Source organism: Diabrotica virgifera, chromosome 2, assembly GCF_917563875.1.
Source record: "Diabrotica virgifera virgifera chromosome 2, PGI_DIABVI_V3a".
Classification (NCBI taxonomy): Eukaryota; Metazoa; Arthropoda; class Insecta; order Coleoptera; family Chrysomelidae; genus Diabrotica; species Diabrotica virgifera.
In genome coordinates this window covers 61,353,444-61,369,336 of record NC_065444.1, presented here as the reverse complement: position 1 = coordinate 61,369,336, position 15,893 = coordinate 61,353,444, and the positions used below count along the sequence as shown (strand labels likewise).

The 15,893-nt window shown below is 32.6% G+C and overlaps 1 protein-coding gene across 2 annotated transcripts in view; it reads left to right on the top strand.

Annotated features, from left to right (window-relative positions):
• The window catches only part of LOC114329297 (ectopic P granules protein 5 homolog), a 143,165-nt gene that overhangs the window by 105,068 nt on the left and 22,204 nt on the right, over positions 1-15,893 (top strand). For both annotated transcript variants that reach the window (XM_050642598.1, XM_028278344.2), the window contains exons 21-24: positions 1,038-1,381; positions 3,342-3,772; positions 5,355-5,562; positions 7,846-8,087. In XM_050642598.1, the coding sequence (XP_050498555.1) occupies positions 1,038-1,381; positions 3,342-3,772; positions 5,355-5,562; positions 7,846-8,087 (1,225 nt within the window). The remainder of the gene's footprint in view (positions 1-1,037; positions 1,382-3,341; positions 3,773-5,354; positions 5,563-7,845; positions 8,088-15,893) is intronic.

Sequence of the window (15,893 nt, the reverse complement as noted above, 5' to 3'; positions counted from 1 at the left end):
GAACCATGTAACCGTGGCCATTTAATCTTTGATTTTTAAAAAAGTAAGGGGTTTAAAAGATTAAGTTCAACGGACTTTAATAACCTTTGTAATTACCTTTCAAACCGTTTTTAGGTGAACCTGATACCTTAAAAATTAACTGAGTTATTAAAAAAACGATAAAATTTTTTCAAAAAATTTCAGAAATGTTTAATAAGTTTATGTTATAAAGTGCATCATTTTCCCGTAATTTAAGCTTGAATACTTAGATTTGGGTACTCGCCGAAAAAAATATGCATTCAATTACCTGTAACTCACTTTTAGTTAATATTAAAAGGTTTTTTTAGTAAGGGGTTTATTTAATTTTTTGTTAGCTTCAATTTTGGTAATAATAACTTTTTTGTAGAAACTTATAGTTTTTGAGTTATCTATGAAAAATCGGATAAAAACATGCATTTTTCTTACGAAAAATTAAAATTTTTTATCTTTAATAACTCAAAAAGTTTTGATATATTTTAATAACTTTATATAACAAATTTTGCTTAGAATTTGTCCCCCTATCTAATTATGTGGTTATTTTTAATAAAATAATTTTCACCCCGATAAGGGGTGGCATCCACCCCCAGGGTAAAAGCGCAAGTTGGCATCATGTCACCTTTGTTCCTCGAGTTATCCTCTAACTGATCACCAATTTTCATGAAAATCGATAAAGGTTCAACGAAATCGGAGGTAATAGTTCATATTTACCTTCAGTGACTCCACTAGGCGACTTGACTTGTAATACTAATACAATATATAATAATAAAAACTAATACAAAACGTAATCGTAACATTTAAAAACTAAGTTATATTTTAAGTCAATAAAATATATTATTTATTGTAATTTCTTAATAAGGTCCTTTGATTTTTACAATTTGACGACACTCAAAAAATTTTGCCTAGGGAAATAGGACTCAAGCGGACGCTCACGGTGTTATCTATTTGTATATCTTAATACATGGACATATAAATAAAGATTATTTATTTATACGTCCATGTCTTAATAAGTGTGATTTTAGGTGATAGATCAGTATCTACCGGACTGTCACGCTTTCCTAGGACATATCTTTATGGCCATCCCTTGGACAAACTGGTTGAACAATTTGAGCACCGCACCTACACAACTTCGAACAAGAGTGTACCAATGTTTTATCAATTTGATCGTGAAATTGTGCAACGAACCGAACGTTCGGAAAAACCATTCCGAACAGGCTAAATCCATATTGGTACAAGCGGAAAACTTCGATTGGACGATTTTGGATGCTTCGTTTTATCAGTACGTGTTGGACTGGCTTGTGATGAGCTGTGATTCGTCTGTGATCTTCAAAAATGATCCTTTAGATGTAGATTATAGGATGTTACAGTAAGTTTTTTTAATATGTCGATTGTGTAAAAGCCAAAGGGCGTAACCCTAAACTGCAAATTGAGATTTTATTTTTCCTAAAAGACACATATTCTCCCCGTGCATGACTGACGCGACACCAAGCGCCTTCAACTCATAGACTTAAATAATGATAGACGGAGTGTCATTTAGAGCGAAGTGACGACACCATCTTTTTTCTTTGGATCAGTGCTGTACGCATAGTAAACCTGCGACAGGAGTCCTCCCCTTCCGTGCCTATACTCACACTGAATGTCATCATAGATTCTCGATAAAATGTGCTAGAAAGAGATACCGCAAACCAGAGATCTTGTCGTCAGGAAGCGCGGGGTGTAGGCTCACTCTATGTTAATATATACCTCTATGCTTCAACTGACATTTTTGGATCTCATAATTTGAGGTTAAGCATATGATAAATACATATTGTAAATACATATCGTAAATATGTATTGTAAATATCTTTTTACATATTGTAAAGTTGCAAATTATTAATAATTAGTTTTTTAAAGATATTTTTCCAATTTATGTATAAAATGGATGTAGAATTTTTTTAAAAATTCATCAAAATTTTTCTTTTCAACCCCAAACGGAACAGAAAGAGAAAAATTTATCCTCTTTTTGAAACTATAGTTTGTTTCTAAACTAAGAGGAGTGATTCAAATGTACCGCGCTGTAATGCTTGTTTGTAATTGGTCCAAACGCAGGCAAGTTTACTCCACTGTTATAAAATTTTGACACTAATGACATCTATCAAATTTTGACACAATTGCCATTTCCTAGGTTAATTAAGTTATATCGGCGATTTTTTGTATTTTCTGCGTTATTCCTTTAATTTTTAGATTTTTAGTCTGGTTTGATATAAAAACAATTGTTTTTAGAACTCTTTAGCGACGTATTAACATAATATATTATTTATGGATTACCGTCTAGAGCCGACATGATCAACCAAAAAAGAAGATGTATTTGGTGATTATTCTAGTGACTTTCTTGGGTGTGAATCTGTCTTTTTAGTTTACTCCTCCTAGTTAAAAAATAAACCATAGCAGGAGTAAGTCAAATTTACCGCGCTGTCATGATTGTTTGTAAATGGTCCAATCGCAGGCAAGTTTACTCCACTAAATTCTTCGGAGGATTTTCTTTTCGAATATTCTTACATTTTCTTCATCTTTATTTCTTAGCCACATTGCCTCAGCTGCGTATGTAACTACTGTTCACAATTCTGTATATTTTCAGTTTTGTATTTCTGGATAAGTTCTTCTCCTTCATTAGCCTATGGTATCTCCAGTATATTGTGTTGGATGCTAGTGTTCGCTCCGTTACTTCTTCACTTCTCTTATTTTTGCCATTCACAAGTATTCCCAAATATTTAAATTGTTGAACTCTTTAAAACGTGTATCTTTCTATCTCGATTTCTTTCGTCTGGTTATCTTCTCTTCTAGAGCAGATTTAACATTTTGTTTTTCCTTCGTTAATTTCTCCTAGACCTCTGTTCCTGCTTCATTTAATCTTTCCTTGTCTCTTCCCTTAAGAACCATGTCATCTGCATGTGCTAATATTTGTGTTGAGGAGTGGGCTGTAATTCCTTTAATTTCTCTGGCCTTGACTGTTCATTCTACTGCTATGTTGAATGATGTGGTTAACTAGGAATCACCTTGTCGCACTTCTATAATATTGCAATTGTGTTTGTGCTACCTTATTCTGTTGTTATTTCACAGATGATATGATTCCACTGATTACTTTTGACGGTATATCTTGATTTTTCATTTCACTCTGTAAAGAAAAAGAATGCAATTTTACACAGCAATAAGACAGTAATTGAATACACATTACATACACTACAAAAGACTGAATGTGACACTCCAAATGCATGTGACTGTATTGTCTCTGTTTTAATTCTACTTAAGATAATTCGATAGAGATTATTGTTTTCTTTTTTTTTCAGTTTTCTTAAAATAGTTTCTATGTGTAATGGCCAACAGCCAACAATGTCGCCTGAGACATTAAGCAAAAGACTGACTTACGTTAGAACCTGCGTTAAGCTCCTCTCTGTCTATACCAATCGAAATAAGTCGAATATTCCCCGGAAGGAACAAGATATATACACTTTAATAACCCGGCAACTGAACGATATTGAGCACATGGTGTCTACAGAAGAAGAGATGATAACGTTATTGAAAGAAATGCTTTGTTGTTTGAATATCGAATCGGTGAAGTTTATAGCTTTGAAAAGTTTCGCGAAGTGGGTGGAGAACAAACCTGGTGATGGACTGATTATAAGATGTTTATTGCAAACAATGGGAACGACTGTGACCGAGTACGATGTTTTGGCAGAGTTATTGGAAGTCACTGTAAACAGCTATTTTCTTAATACAGGTAAAGTGACACTATTCAGCTCTGTGATTTATCACCGAAATTATTTGTAACGTTTTGCGTTAAGTTAACCCGGGAGTAGTCGCGCTCACTTCTGTAACGTGAACAGTCGCGTGTTAGATTTCATCTCACAATACGAATTTAAATACGAGTTTATGCTATGTTAGAAATATTACTTCTAACAATTATTAAAGCTAATTGGCTCTCCCCAAAGCCATAAATTCCACAAAAAGAAGAAGAAAAATACCTACGCATTACTACACCCTTCCTCGAGGCACTTACGAAATTTTTTCAAAATTGCAAAATTTTTCATCAAGTTATCGCGAAAAAGGATAAAATGTTAGATTCTATCTAACGGCGCGACTACTCGCGGGTTAAGGTAACTGACATAACTGTCTCGATAACTTTTAACGTAAATTCCGTGTGATGTATCGCTCACCGTTACGAGATGAGTTATTTCCCAGAAGTTAAAAAGGAAGTAAGTATTGTTTTGTCTAACAAAGAGAACCGTATGTAGAACTAGTACAAGTTGGAGCGAGAGAACGAGAATAATGGGAAAAACGAAGGGAAAGTATACCACCATAAAAATAAATGTAGGTTAGGTAGAACAGTAGAACCCCTGAATGTTTATAAATTTAAAAACATATTTATTCTTGTATCTCTCAATTTGTCTTGTATAATGTTTCTATTTTTAAAACTGTATATTACCGTTCTATTTTTAAATTACATAGTTCTATTTGTTTATTTTTAATTATTGTTTTAATTTTATTATTACCTACGTGCTTTTAATTGCTATTTATTCATTTCATTTCTAAAAATAAGTCAAAAGCTGAACCTAACCTTACAAATCCTTTTTTCTTCTTCTTATTTTATGGCCTGTGGGAACTGCTTTTTTTTAAACTTATTTTAAGAAACTTTTCTTCTTTTACAAATCCTTACATAACTACAAAGTTATCTCGTAACTTCACGTATAATGTCGCGTTATAAAATAACAGTTGATACATCAGATAACTCAAGAAGTGACGCAAGTAGTTAAGTTAAATATGATACATCACAGCAATTCGACGATTATAACTTAACTACAGGATAACTTTACGTTATATTTAGCTTGAGTCATACATCACAGGGCTGATTATTTGAATAACAGTTTTATAATCAACCCATACAGAAGTAAAAACTTCAACTTGTATTCTGGTATCAAATCGTTTGTTAAAAAAAATATATTTAAACCATAAGTATATTATGGGGTTACCACTTTAAATAGTGTGCTAGTTTCAAACTACTCAGCAGAATGCACTGAAGATGTTCTGAATTAGAACGAAAACGTTTTGCAATCAATTTGGATGACTTTTTAGATAGTTTTTTAATAAACGATTTTATACCAGAATAGTTGAAGATTTTACTTTTGTATAAGTTTTTTAAACTATGGTATACAGCCAACTATTGGGTTTTTCCCATTGATTTTAGTTTTATAATTACCAGATCGCTTAAGATAGTGTTGCAAACTGCAGTAAGATGTATCTCTTTGAGATTTTTGCTTAACTCTAACTATACATAAAATTAATTTTGTTTGTTTTAAAATCAGTTTTAGATGGTGTTTTACCAAGCTGGAGAGAAATAGGGGAACTACTAAATATATTAGCTAACAAACAAACAGAACTGCAACAAGCTGCTTTAAATAGAAATTGTTTATTGGCCTTAAACGCTATTTTTGTACAGCTTATATCAAAGCACAATAATACTGAAATATTATTAAATTTGTGCCTGGACTGGATGATGAACATTAAAATTAAGTAAGTAAACCGTTTTACTTGAATTTATCAATGTAGGAATATTTTATTCTTACTCTTTTTGGCGAGGTCTTATTTTTCTCGGTAACAGATAATACAACATTCTTGAACATTAACTCGAGTACGTCCCCAATGAGCGACAGTAAAAGTTTGCATTCACTGCCAAATCCCTTTCATCTTATCTTTTTATTTAATAATTGTATTTAATAGTAATCCTTCTAAAATTTAAATACAATATCGATAAGACTTTAAAGTAGGTATTCACTTTACACAAGAGGAAGTGAGAGAAACATATTTAAAACGGCATAGCGATATTAGATCCCAAAAGTATTTTATCGAAAACTGAATAGTGCAATTGACTTAAGAATAAAAGTTCAACATTGCTACTCAACTTATTGGGTGCGTTCGGACGATCACAGCGGCTGACTGTTAGCACAAAGCAGCTGAGTAGTTGTATCCAACGCCAATAGGGAAAGCTTAGTAAATCTCTCAGCGGCTGACAGCTATCGCTTACTCAGCTGTCCAGCCGCTATGGTCGTCCGAACGCATCCATTGTTTTTATTTGATCTATCGTTTTTTGTAAAGTCTTTGAAAAATGTGCTAAGACAATAGAATTTCAGCTAATTTATTTAAATTGTAGCTTACCATGAAAATAAGCCACCGTTTTACTTTAAAATAAGTTTATTTTCACATTCTATCTCTTAGCACCCATTCTAGAGACAGAATAAACAGGGTTGTAGACAGATTGTTCGCTGCTTTAAACCATATTTGTTCGAAAGGGTCTGACAGTTTTTCGTTGTATTTACTCTTCATGTTAATATTGCTGATTGTCATTTTAACTTGGTTAATTAATTTGCTCGGTGTTTTTAAATATTTTACTAAATTCAGTAATTTTTGTCGGATTACTGAATCAAATGCTTGTTTCAACATAAAATTATATAAATTCAGAGCTTGGAGGAGTAAGGGCGAACTGCAAAAACGATGTTTCGGGAAAACTGAGTTCAAGTTTACAAACATGTTGGAATAGTAAGGGTGAACAAGTGATGCTACTAGATTGTGCGGTTTATCGTCGCATTTCTACTATAGCCTGCGGTCTACCGAGGGGAACGGTGTATAATCTGTATTATTACAATGCCGACAAAAAATCTTTACAAAGTGAATAAAAAGTGTGAATCTTAGGAATTATTATTTTAATTTTACAGCTTGTTCCCAACTAAAATAGTAAATTGATATAATAAAGTATTAACTTGTAAAATTACTGTAATAATCCTTCTTATTTATGCCTTATATTCACTTTTTAAAGATGGTTTTTGTCGGTGTCACGTTCTATCGGTACATCGGCTCATCACTACAATCTTTTCTCAGAAGCGTTGAACAGAATAATGAAAGGCGCCTTTGTAAGCGGAAAGTTTATTGCCAAGTACTAATAAAAATTATAATATACAATAAACTTTATGCAAATTTAGTTTCTCTACTATAATGCAAATTACACCCTAATATTTTCCTACGGTATGGAAATCCTTTAGGTAGATCTTAAAAACTTAAGAGGATTTTGCAAGATTTTTATGAAATAAAAAATAGGTTTAATACTTTTTCGTGGGCTTACAACCAAAAGGCACTCAGTCAAAATTTTAACTTTTGAGATAAATGGATTTGAAAGTTTGAACACTAATGATAATCCATATATAATAAGCCATTTGAAATATTAAATATTTGAAGATTATTTTAATAGTATTTCAAATAGCTTATTATGTCTGCAAGAATTATCATTAGTGTTCAAACTTTCAAATCCAACTTTGACTTAGTGCCTTTTGGTTGTAAGCCCACGTTTTATTCTATAAAAATAAACATCCCTAGTGTTTTTAATAAAATTCACAAATAAAGCTTCAATTAAATTTAATTTGATTTTCATCGTCTACGGTTTCTTCGTCTTCTGTATCTCATTAATTAAAGCTACTAAGGTACTAAGCTACAGAATTACAGAAACACCGGCGCGTTAACAGAGAAGGGGCGAACCTTAAACGGAAACGCAACGAAAGCCTGTGGGTTCGCCCTTTCTCTTCTAGACGATTATGCAGTTCAGTTTCTGACATGAATGGATTGGTATATTATTTCTTACGAAATTTTAGGAGTATGAAAGGCGAAACATGCTGTTATAATGTACAGACGCATTCTTTAAAAATATGTGAGGAAGATAAGATTGTTTTTGAAATGACCATTTTTCGGGTTCGCCCTTACTCCTCCAAGCTGCTGAATTGTAAAATTTGTTTTGTGACTATTTTTTAGTGAATCAACAGAACCAAAGATACCTCTAATTTGGTGCGGATTTCTAATGCTAGTTTTGCAACACGCAGAGAAGGATGAACCTACATCTGGCACTATTTTGTATAAATTTACACAGATTCTCTTACAAATCTGCGACGAAAAGGGTCCTAGCAAATGGGGCCGCGGTTTACTCAACGTCATAGGCCTTTCTAAACAAGGAAATGTTTCCCTGGATTTCAAATTTTTATGTCGCGCTTTAGCAGGTATGTAAAAAGGTATTTTAAGTATTTATATAAAAAAGCCGTTAGGTATATTTTTGAAGTTTATAATTTATCATAGTAGTATCCGGTTCGAAGGACCGATATACAGGGTGTCCCGAAAAGATTGGTCATAAATTATACCACAGATTCTGGGGTCAAAAACAGGTTGATTGAACCTCACGTATATACAATACTACACACAAAAAAAGGTACAGCCCTTTGAAGTTACAAAATGAAAATCGATTTTTTTTTCATATATCGAAAACTCTCAGATTTTTTATTGAAAATGGGCATGTGGCATTTTTATGGCAGCAACATCTTAAAACAAAATTAAAGTGAAATTTGTGAACCCCATAAAAATTTTATGGGTGTTTTGTTCCCTTAAACCCCCCCCCCCCAAACTTTTGTGTACGTGCCAATTCATTATTATTATGGCATCATTAGTTAAACACAATGTTTTTAAAACTTTTTTGCTTCTTATAACTTTTTCGATAAGAGAGTGTTTATCGAGATATTTTAAATATTTGTCGAATCCACCACATATTTGAATATGGTTAAGTACGATTATAGAGACCTGTTAAGAATCTGAAAATTTATTTATAATTTATATTTTTAGGTATATTTTGAAAAAGAAGTTACATCTCGATAAAAGGTGACTTATGAAAAAAAGACTAAGAAGCAAAAGTTTTAATAACACTGTGTGTAACTAATGATACCACAGTAATAGTTTAATTGGAACGTACACAAACATTTGGGGGGTTTAAAGGAACAAAACCCCCATACAATTTTTACGTAAATATATTGAAAAAGAAGTTGCATCTCGATAAAAACTAGCTTATCGAAAAAATACTAGGAGGCAAAAAAGTTTTAAAAACGTTGTGTTTAACTAATGGTACCACAATAATGAATTAATTCAAACGTACACAAAAGTTTGGGGGGCTTTAAGGGAACAAAATCCCCATAAATTTTTTATGGGGTGGACAAATTTCACTATAATTTTGTTTTAAGATGTTCCTGCCGTAAGAATGATACATGACTATTTTCAGTAAAAAATCTCTAATAGTTTTCGATATATTGAAAAAAATCGATTTTCATTTTGTAACTTCAAAGGGCTATAACTTTTTTTATGAGCACATTTGTACTAAGGTAAATTAGGTTTAATCGAACTATTTTTGACCCCAGAATGCGTGGTATAATTTATGACCAATCTTTTCGGGAAACCCTGTATAAAAGCAATGGCAGAAATATATTTTTGTGTGTAGCATTTACATGATGAGTTAAAGTAATTGGTGACTTTGGTATTTCGGAATAGATGTAGATAATATAATTTATGTAATTGACGGAAATTACTTGTTGAAAATTCATGTTAAATACACTGCGCGTCAGAGAAAACGGGCGGCCCACAAAATTGGCCATTTTTGATGTCTCCAATTTCCTAAACGTGTTGTCCGATTTAAGTGATTTTATTAATATGTTATAGCTTTATTCTTTAACAATATCGCTGCAATAACATTGTTGCTAAACTCTCTATCAGTACATGGTGTTTCTAAATAAGTGCGACAAACTTTAATGGGTAATTCTGCATGAAGAAATAATGACCGTTTGCTTTATAAACATATGTCCGCAAATGCTTCGTTTCCGAGATACGGGATGTTGAATTTTTTCTTACAAATTGACAATTTATTTGTTGCTCTAAAACCGGTTGAGATATGCAAATGAAATTTGGTAGGTTTTGAGGTAGTTATTGTGCATTTTTTGACATGCAATCAAAAATTATATTTTCTGCATTGGCGGGCATACGGGTCATATTACCCGTACGCACGCCAATGGTGAATAAAAAATTCTGAATTGTATGTCAAAAAATGCGGAATAACTACCTCTTAAAACCTACCCTTCATTTGCTTATCTCAACCGGTTTTAGAGCAATAAATAAATCATCAGTTTGTAAGAACAAATTTAAAATTCCGTATCTCGAAAACGAATCATTTGCGGACATAATGTGTTTATAAAGCAAACGGTCAAATTCGAGACATCGAGAATGACCAATTTTGTGGGCCGCCTGTTTCTTCTGGCGCGCAGTGTAATAAAATAAAACATAAAACCACAACACCATGAATTTCTAGATAACGTCATCAACTTGACATGTTTATCTGTAACAGAGCTCCTCAGAACAGATATTTCTCGTTTTTTTCGCTCCGTTGTTTGCCAAATATACTCTTATTTCTCTATTTCTTCTATGATGGTGGTTGCTCTGTTCATGAGTACCTTATTTTTTCATTTGTTACGTGCAATATTCTTGATATTTACCTGTGTATCTGCGCCAAAAAATATATTTCCAGAACGAGGCATTTTTGTTCCGTTCTTTTGAGTGAGTTCCGTGAGGTGCCAGGTTTCACATCCATAAAGTACAGCGCTTTTAAAAATACTATCATATAGCTGAAGAGAAATTTTAAATTGTCTCTTCTAGGAAGCTGTTGTTACAGCAAAACATCAAATTGTCGATCTTAGGCTCGATGTACATTTGCGTATTTTCAAGCTGTGGGCAAGCTGCTTGTTTTCAAACCCGGTTTCCCTTTAGTACACATTTGAGCGGTTTCTCGGGGTCAATACACGCCAGAAATAAACAACTCTGTATCTACGTTGAAATCGATCGGGCGGTCAGCGTGTACTGAATGATTTCAGGGTTGCCAGGTGAAATTTTAGAATATCCCTAGACGGGAGCTTCAATTTCCCCTTCTTTTTCAGGTTCCTTCCCCTATCGTAGGTTGGAAATCATCATCGCTATTTTAATTTTATTGGCCGCACTTCTGAATAATTCTAATGAGCTGCAACCGAACCACTCTCTCAAATTTCTTAGCCAGGATATTTTGCGTCGTCCTGGGTTTCTCTTCCCTTGTATCTTCCCTTGCATAATTAACCTAAGTAATACGTACTTCTCGCCCCTCATTATGACCCAGATATTGAATCTTTCTAATTTTAACAGTTTTTATGACTTCACATTCTTTCTTCATTCTTTGTAACACCTCTATATTAGTTACTTTTTCGGTCCACGATATTCTATGGATTCTCCTGTAGCACCACATCTCAAAGGAATTTAATTTTTTGATTTCAGACTGTTTTATTGTCCACGCTTCCATGCCGTATAGTAAAGTAGAAAAAACGTAACAACGTAGCATTCTTGTGCGAATCTCTAGATTAAGGTTACAGTTGCAAAGTAAGTTCTTCAATCTTATGAACGTGTTTCTTGCCATTCCTATTCTAGATCTGATTTCTTTTGTTTGATCTCCATCTTCGGTTAGCCACGTTCCTAAATATTTATATGTTGTTACTCTTTTGATCGTTGTATTATTGATGATCAGGTTATCTACATTTTGTGGTTTTTTTGAGAATATCATTGATTTCGTTTTCTTGAGATTCATTTGCAGTCCGTACCTTTCACATGCATTGTATACATGTTGTATTATGTACTGTAGATCTTCCATGTCACTTGCAAATATGACCGTATCGTCCGCATATCTAATATTATTAATGCTATTTCCGTGGACCTCAATACCTTCCACAATATCCAATAAAGCTTCTTGAAATATCACTTCACTGTAGACGTTGAATAAGAGTGGTAAAAGTATGCACCCTTGTCGAACTCCTCTAAGTATACTTACTTCCTCTGTCAGTTCTCCTTCGACTCTTACTCTTGCTTTCTGATTTTGATACAGATTCGATATAATTTGTAGATCTCTACTATCTATGTTTTTGGTCTTAAGAATACTTAAAAGCTTTTCATGTTGAACTCTGTCAAAAGCTTTTTTAAAATCTATGAAGCAAGCATATATGTCCTGATTCATATCCAGACATCGTTAATGTTGTTCTGAAGCTATTTTCTTGTGGCATTTTTACAATCTTAAATAATAAGAACAACATAGAACGGGATCCTACAACATTCACAAGAAATAATACGAGGAAAATATCAATACCATACATAAAAGGACTATCCGAGAAACTTAAAACAATAGGAAATAAATTCAACATTTCAACAACATTCAAAACAACCAACACAACGCTATTCTATCTAAAACTAAACCTAACAATGAACAAGAAAGGACAAAGAATTGTATTTATAAAATACCTTGTGAATGCGAACAGTTTTATATAGGTGAAACATCAAGACCATTAAACGTTACAATAAGTGAACATCAATCTTATATTAAAAATAGAGAATTTGATAGATCTCAAATATGTCAACACGCATGGGATAATGAACATAGAGTTCAGTGGAGAGATTCAAGTATAGTCCTGAAAGAAACAGATAGTAAAAAGAGAAAAATCAAAGAAGCGGCTCTAATTATGCTAAACGAAACCAATTGTGTCGCAAATTCCTCGGTGGAATGCAGTAGGATGTGGATACCCATACTGAAAGAGGAAGTCAATAGAAAGAAAATACCACAATTAGTAAGTCAATAGTCGAGTTAGTACATATTTTATATTTTAGTATTACTTATATACCCATGTATTATTGATATTATTTATAATTTAAACAAAATTATAGTAAAGTCAGAATTTGGTATTCATTTTGAGAGTAAATTAAATGTAAGACCAAATACTTACGATGTCGGGATAGTATCACGAGGTTTTTCCTGGTTTTCCCTCGTGATTTACTATGAGATCTCTAACGCGAGAATTTTAATGTCACCGTTGCATGTGGTTGTCTTTTTAAAGACAGATCACATGCTATGATTTTTTTGTGACGGATATTCTTGAGTTGGGGTTGATTTCGTGTAATCGAATGAACTATCTTTCAGTAAAGTCGTCCCAGGAACGCAACTCATAAATATTGGCAATATCATTTTAAAGTCTTCTACTTTAAAATGTATCATATGTATCTGAATTGCCGATATAAATGAGTCAAATTAAATAAATTATTAGAAGAATTTTTTTACTAAGCAACAACATTTTTGTTTATATTAATAGTATTTTGTATTTTGACAACGGCACCCGATTTGGGCGTCGAAACGTTAATAAAAATCATTTTTAATAATATTGTGGCTTATTTCCCATTCTAAATAGTTAAGATTACAGACATCGTTGTGTCAGAACATTGACTCCGAATAATGCTTCTCTAGTTCCTAGACCCTTTCTAAAACCCATCTGTGAATCACTTATTTCTTGTTCTAATTTCACGTGGATTCTGTTATGTATGATTTTAAGGAAGGTTTTCAATGTGTGGCTCATTAATGTAATTGTCCGATAGTCATTGCAATCTTTAGCATTTGTGATTTCTGGAATCGTTACAAAAGTTGAGAGAAGCTATTCTTTGGGTATGTGTCCCGTCTTGTATAAGGAGTTAAAAAGGTCTACCGAGACATCAATATTATCTTCATCAATTATCTTCAATAGTTCAATTGGTATTTCATCGGGTCCTGGAGCTTTTCTACCTTTTGTGTGTTTTATGGCATAAATAACTTCCTCTTTCATTATTTCTGGTCCCGTGGTTTCTCCGTCAACTTCTAATTGTTCTACTTTTTGGTCATAAAATAGATGTTCAATGTATTCTTTCCATCTACGTAATTTGTCTTGCGTTTCAGTTATAGTGGTACCATCTGCATTTGTTAATATCCCGATTGGTTTGTTACGATTTCCTGAAATCATTTCTTTAACCTTCTTATGGGTGTTGAAAGTGTCATACCTTGCCTCACATTCCTCAATTTCTTGACTTTTAATGGACATCCATGTTTCCTTAGCTTGTTTTATTTTCTGTTTTATTTGTTTATTAATTTCTTGATATTTAATTTTATCTTTGTTTTTATGTATTCTTCTTTCGTCCATCTTTTCGAGAATTTCTTGTGTCATCCATTCTTGTTTGGCAGCTTTTGTAAATGTTAATGTTTTCCGCCCCAAAGTCTCTATTGTGTTCTTTATATTCTTCCATTTTGTTTCAATATCTGTAGTGTTCTTATTTTGTTGTTTTATTTCTTGGATACTCTGATTTATTTTATTTTGAGTTTATTGGTATGCATTTGGTTCCCCTAGAAATCCCTAAATTAGTTTCCAAGTATTAATTTTGCCTTTAAAAAAGAAGAAATTGACAGATGACAGCTGTCAATTTAATTTATAACCTATTAAACACTATGTTTAATCCACTTTAATCATTGATTAGGTAATGTTTTAATGTTTACTTAGGAATATTTATGTCAGGGAACAATAAATAATGACAATAATAATTGAACAAAAAGATATTTAAAAACAACAAAAAATGGCGCTAGTACAGTTTAATAAATCCCTAGATTTCAAAAAAAAATCCCTCCAGAGCTCCAAAAACTTCAAAAAATCCCTAGATTCGGGGAAAATCCCTAGACATGGCAAGCCTGAATGATTTTCCAGCACAGACTGCCAGCCAACCCTCCTGACTAGTTTTCACGCCGCGTGCACGTGGCGGCGTACATGCCCCGCGCACTCAATGGAAAAAAGTGGTTCCATATATATATAGTGAGCTTCCGAAATTAGAGATGGCGACACATAATGTGGATCGCTTATATATGTGGTACAAGGCTAATTGAAAAGAAGAAGAATATTTGACAATTGAATTTCGAGTTGGACAGTTGTGTTTATTTTGTATCAGTGTTGCCACATTCGGTAGATTTCTACTTTTTGGATAGATTTTTTATGTATTTTTTTTTAATTCTAGTAGGCAATATATAGGCAATAGTAGGTTTTTGGTATATATCAATATTTTCTGTGCTATTCATTATGACTAAAATGAAATTAACTCTTGAATAGTATTTACATTTGACATTTTGTTACAATTTCCTAATGTCATTACCGAAAATAAGATTCACGACGTAGGTATGAATACAGAGATTAGAGGAATGAAACTGGAGTCATACCAAACTTTCTTGTTTTAAGCAGCAGTGCAGTAGTATTTCGGGTAATATTTATATAACACTAGCTGACCCGGTGAACTTCGTTGCACCTTAGATAATGTGTCATAATTAGATAATGTGTCATAACTTTAATTCTAGATCAATTGGTCGAACGCAATTGCTAGAGATCAATAACTCAAAATCAACTGCTCGAAAATGAATTGCTCGATATAAAAATTGATCGAAATAAAAATTGCTCGAATAAAAAAGAAAATTATATGTCCAAATATTTATTCACAATAATGCAAAATTTGTAGGTATATAAGAGAGGTACATTTAATAGGACAAATTATTTAATATTCTACGTATATAATCACAGATATTAATTTGTGGTTCATAATATGTAATTGTTTATTAAACGCAATAACTTATCAACACTATCTCTATATCTTCTATGATCATTTTGAGGTTGTTTGCCACTTATGGATACTCGTTCTCAGAGGCATCTTTCAGTGCATCACAGGTTTTCGATTTCTTTCTAACGCATTAAGTTGGAAGTGACAGAAAAAATGGTACGTCCGTGATCACAGTTTGTTATAACATTTATTCTAGTTGTTGATAGATGGCGCTATAATCGAACAAAAAATGAATTAGGAATTATATATACGACTATAATCTGTACAATTTATAAGACTATACAAATCAAAGAAAATAACATTTTATAAATGCAATAAACACAATTGATTTGTTTTTATACCAAATTGCAAATTAAAGGGTTAAATTGCAATACCCTTTTCATATTTGGCTGATTACGATTCTGACAACTGTCACAATTAACTTAAATGTCAGATTATAATAAATGTTATAAATGTGTATTATTCTTTTTCTCATGATCATCTTTCAGTGCGTCACAGTTTTTCGATTTCTCTCTAACGCATTAAATTGTATGTGACAG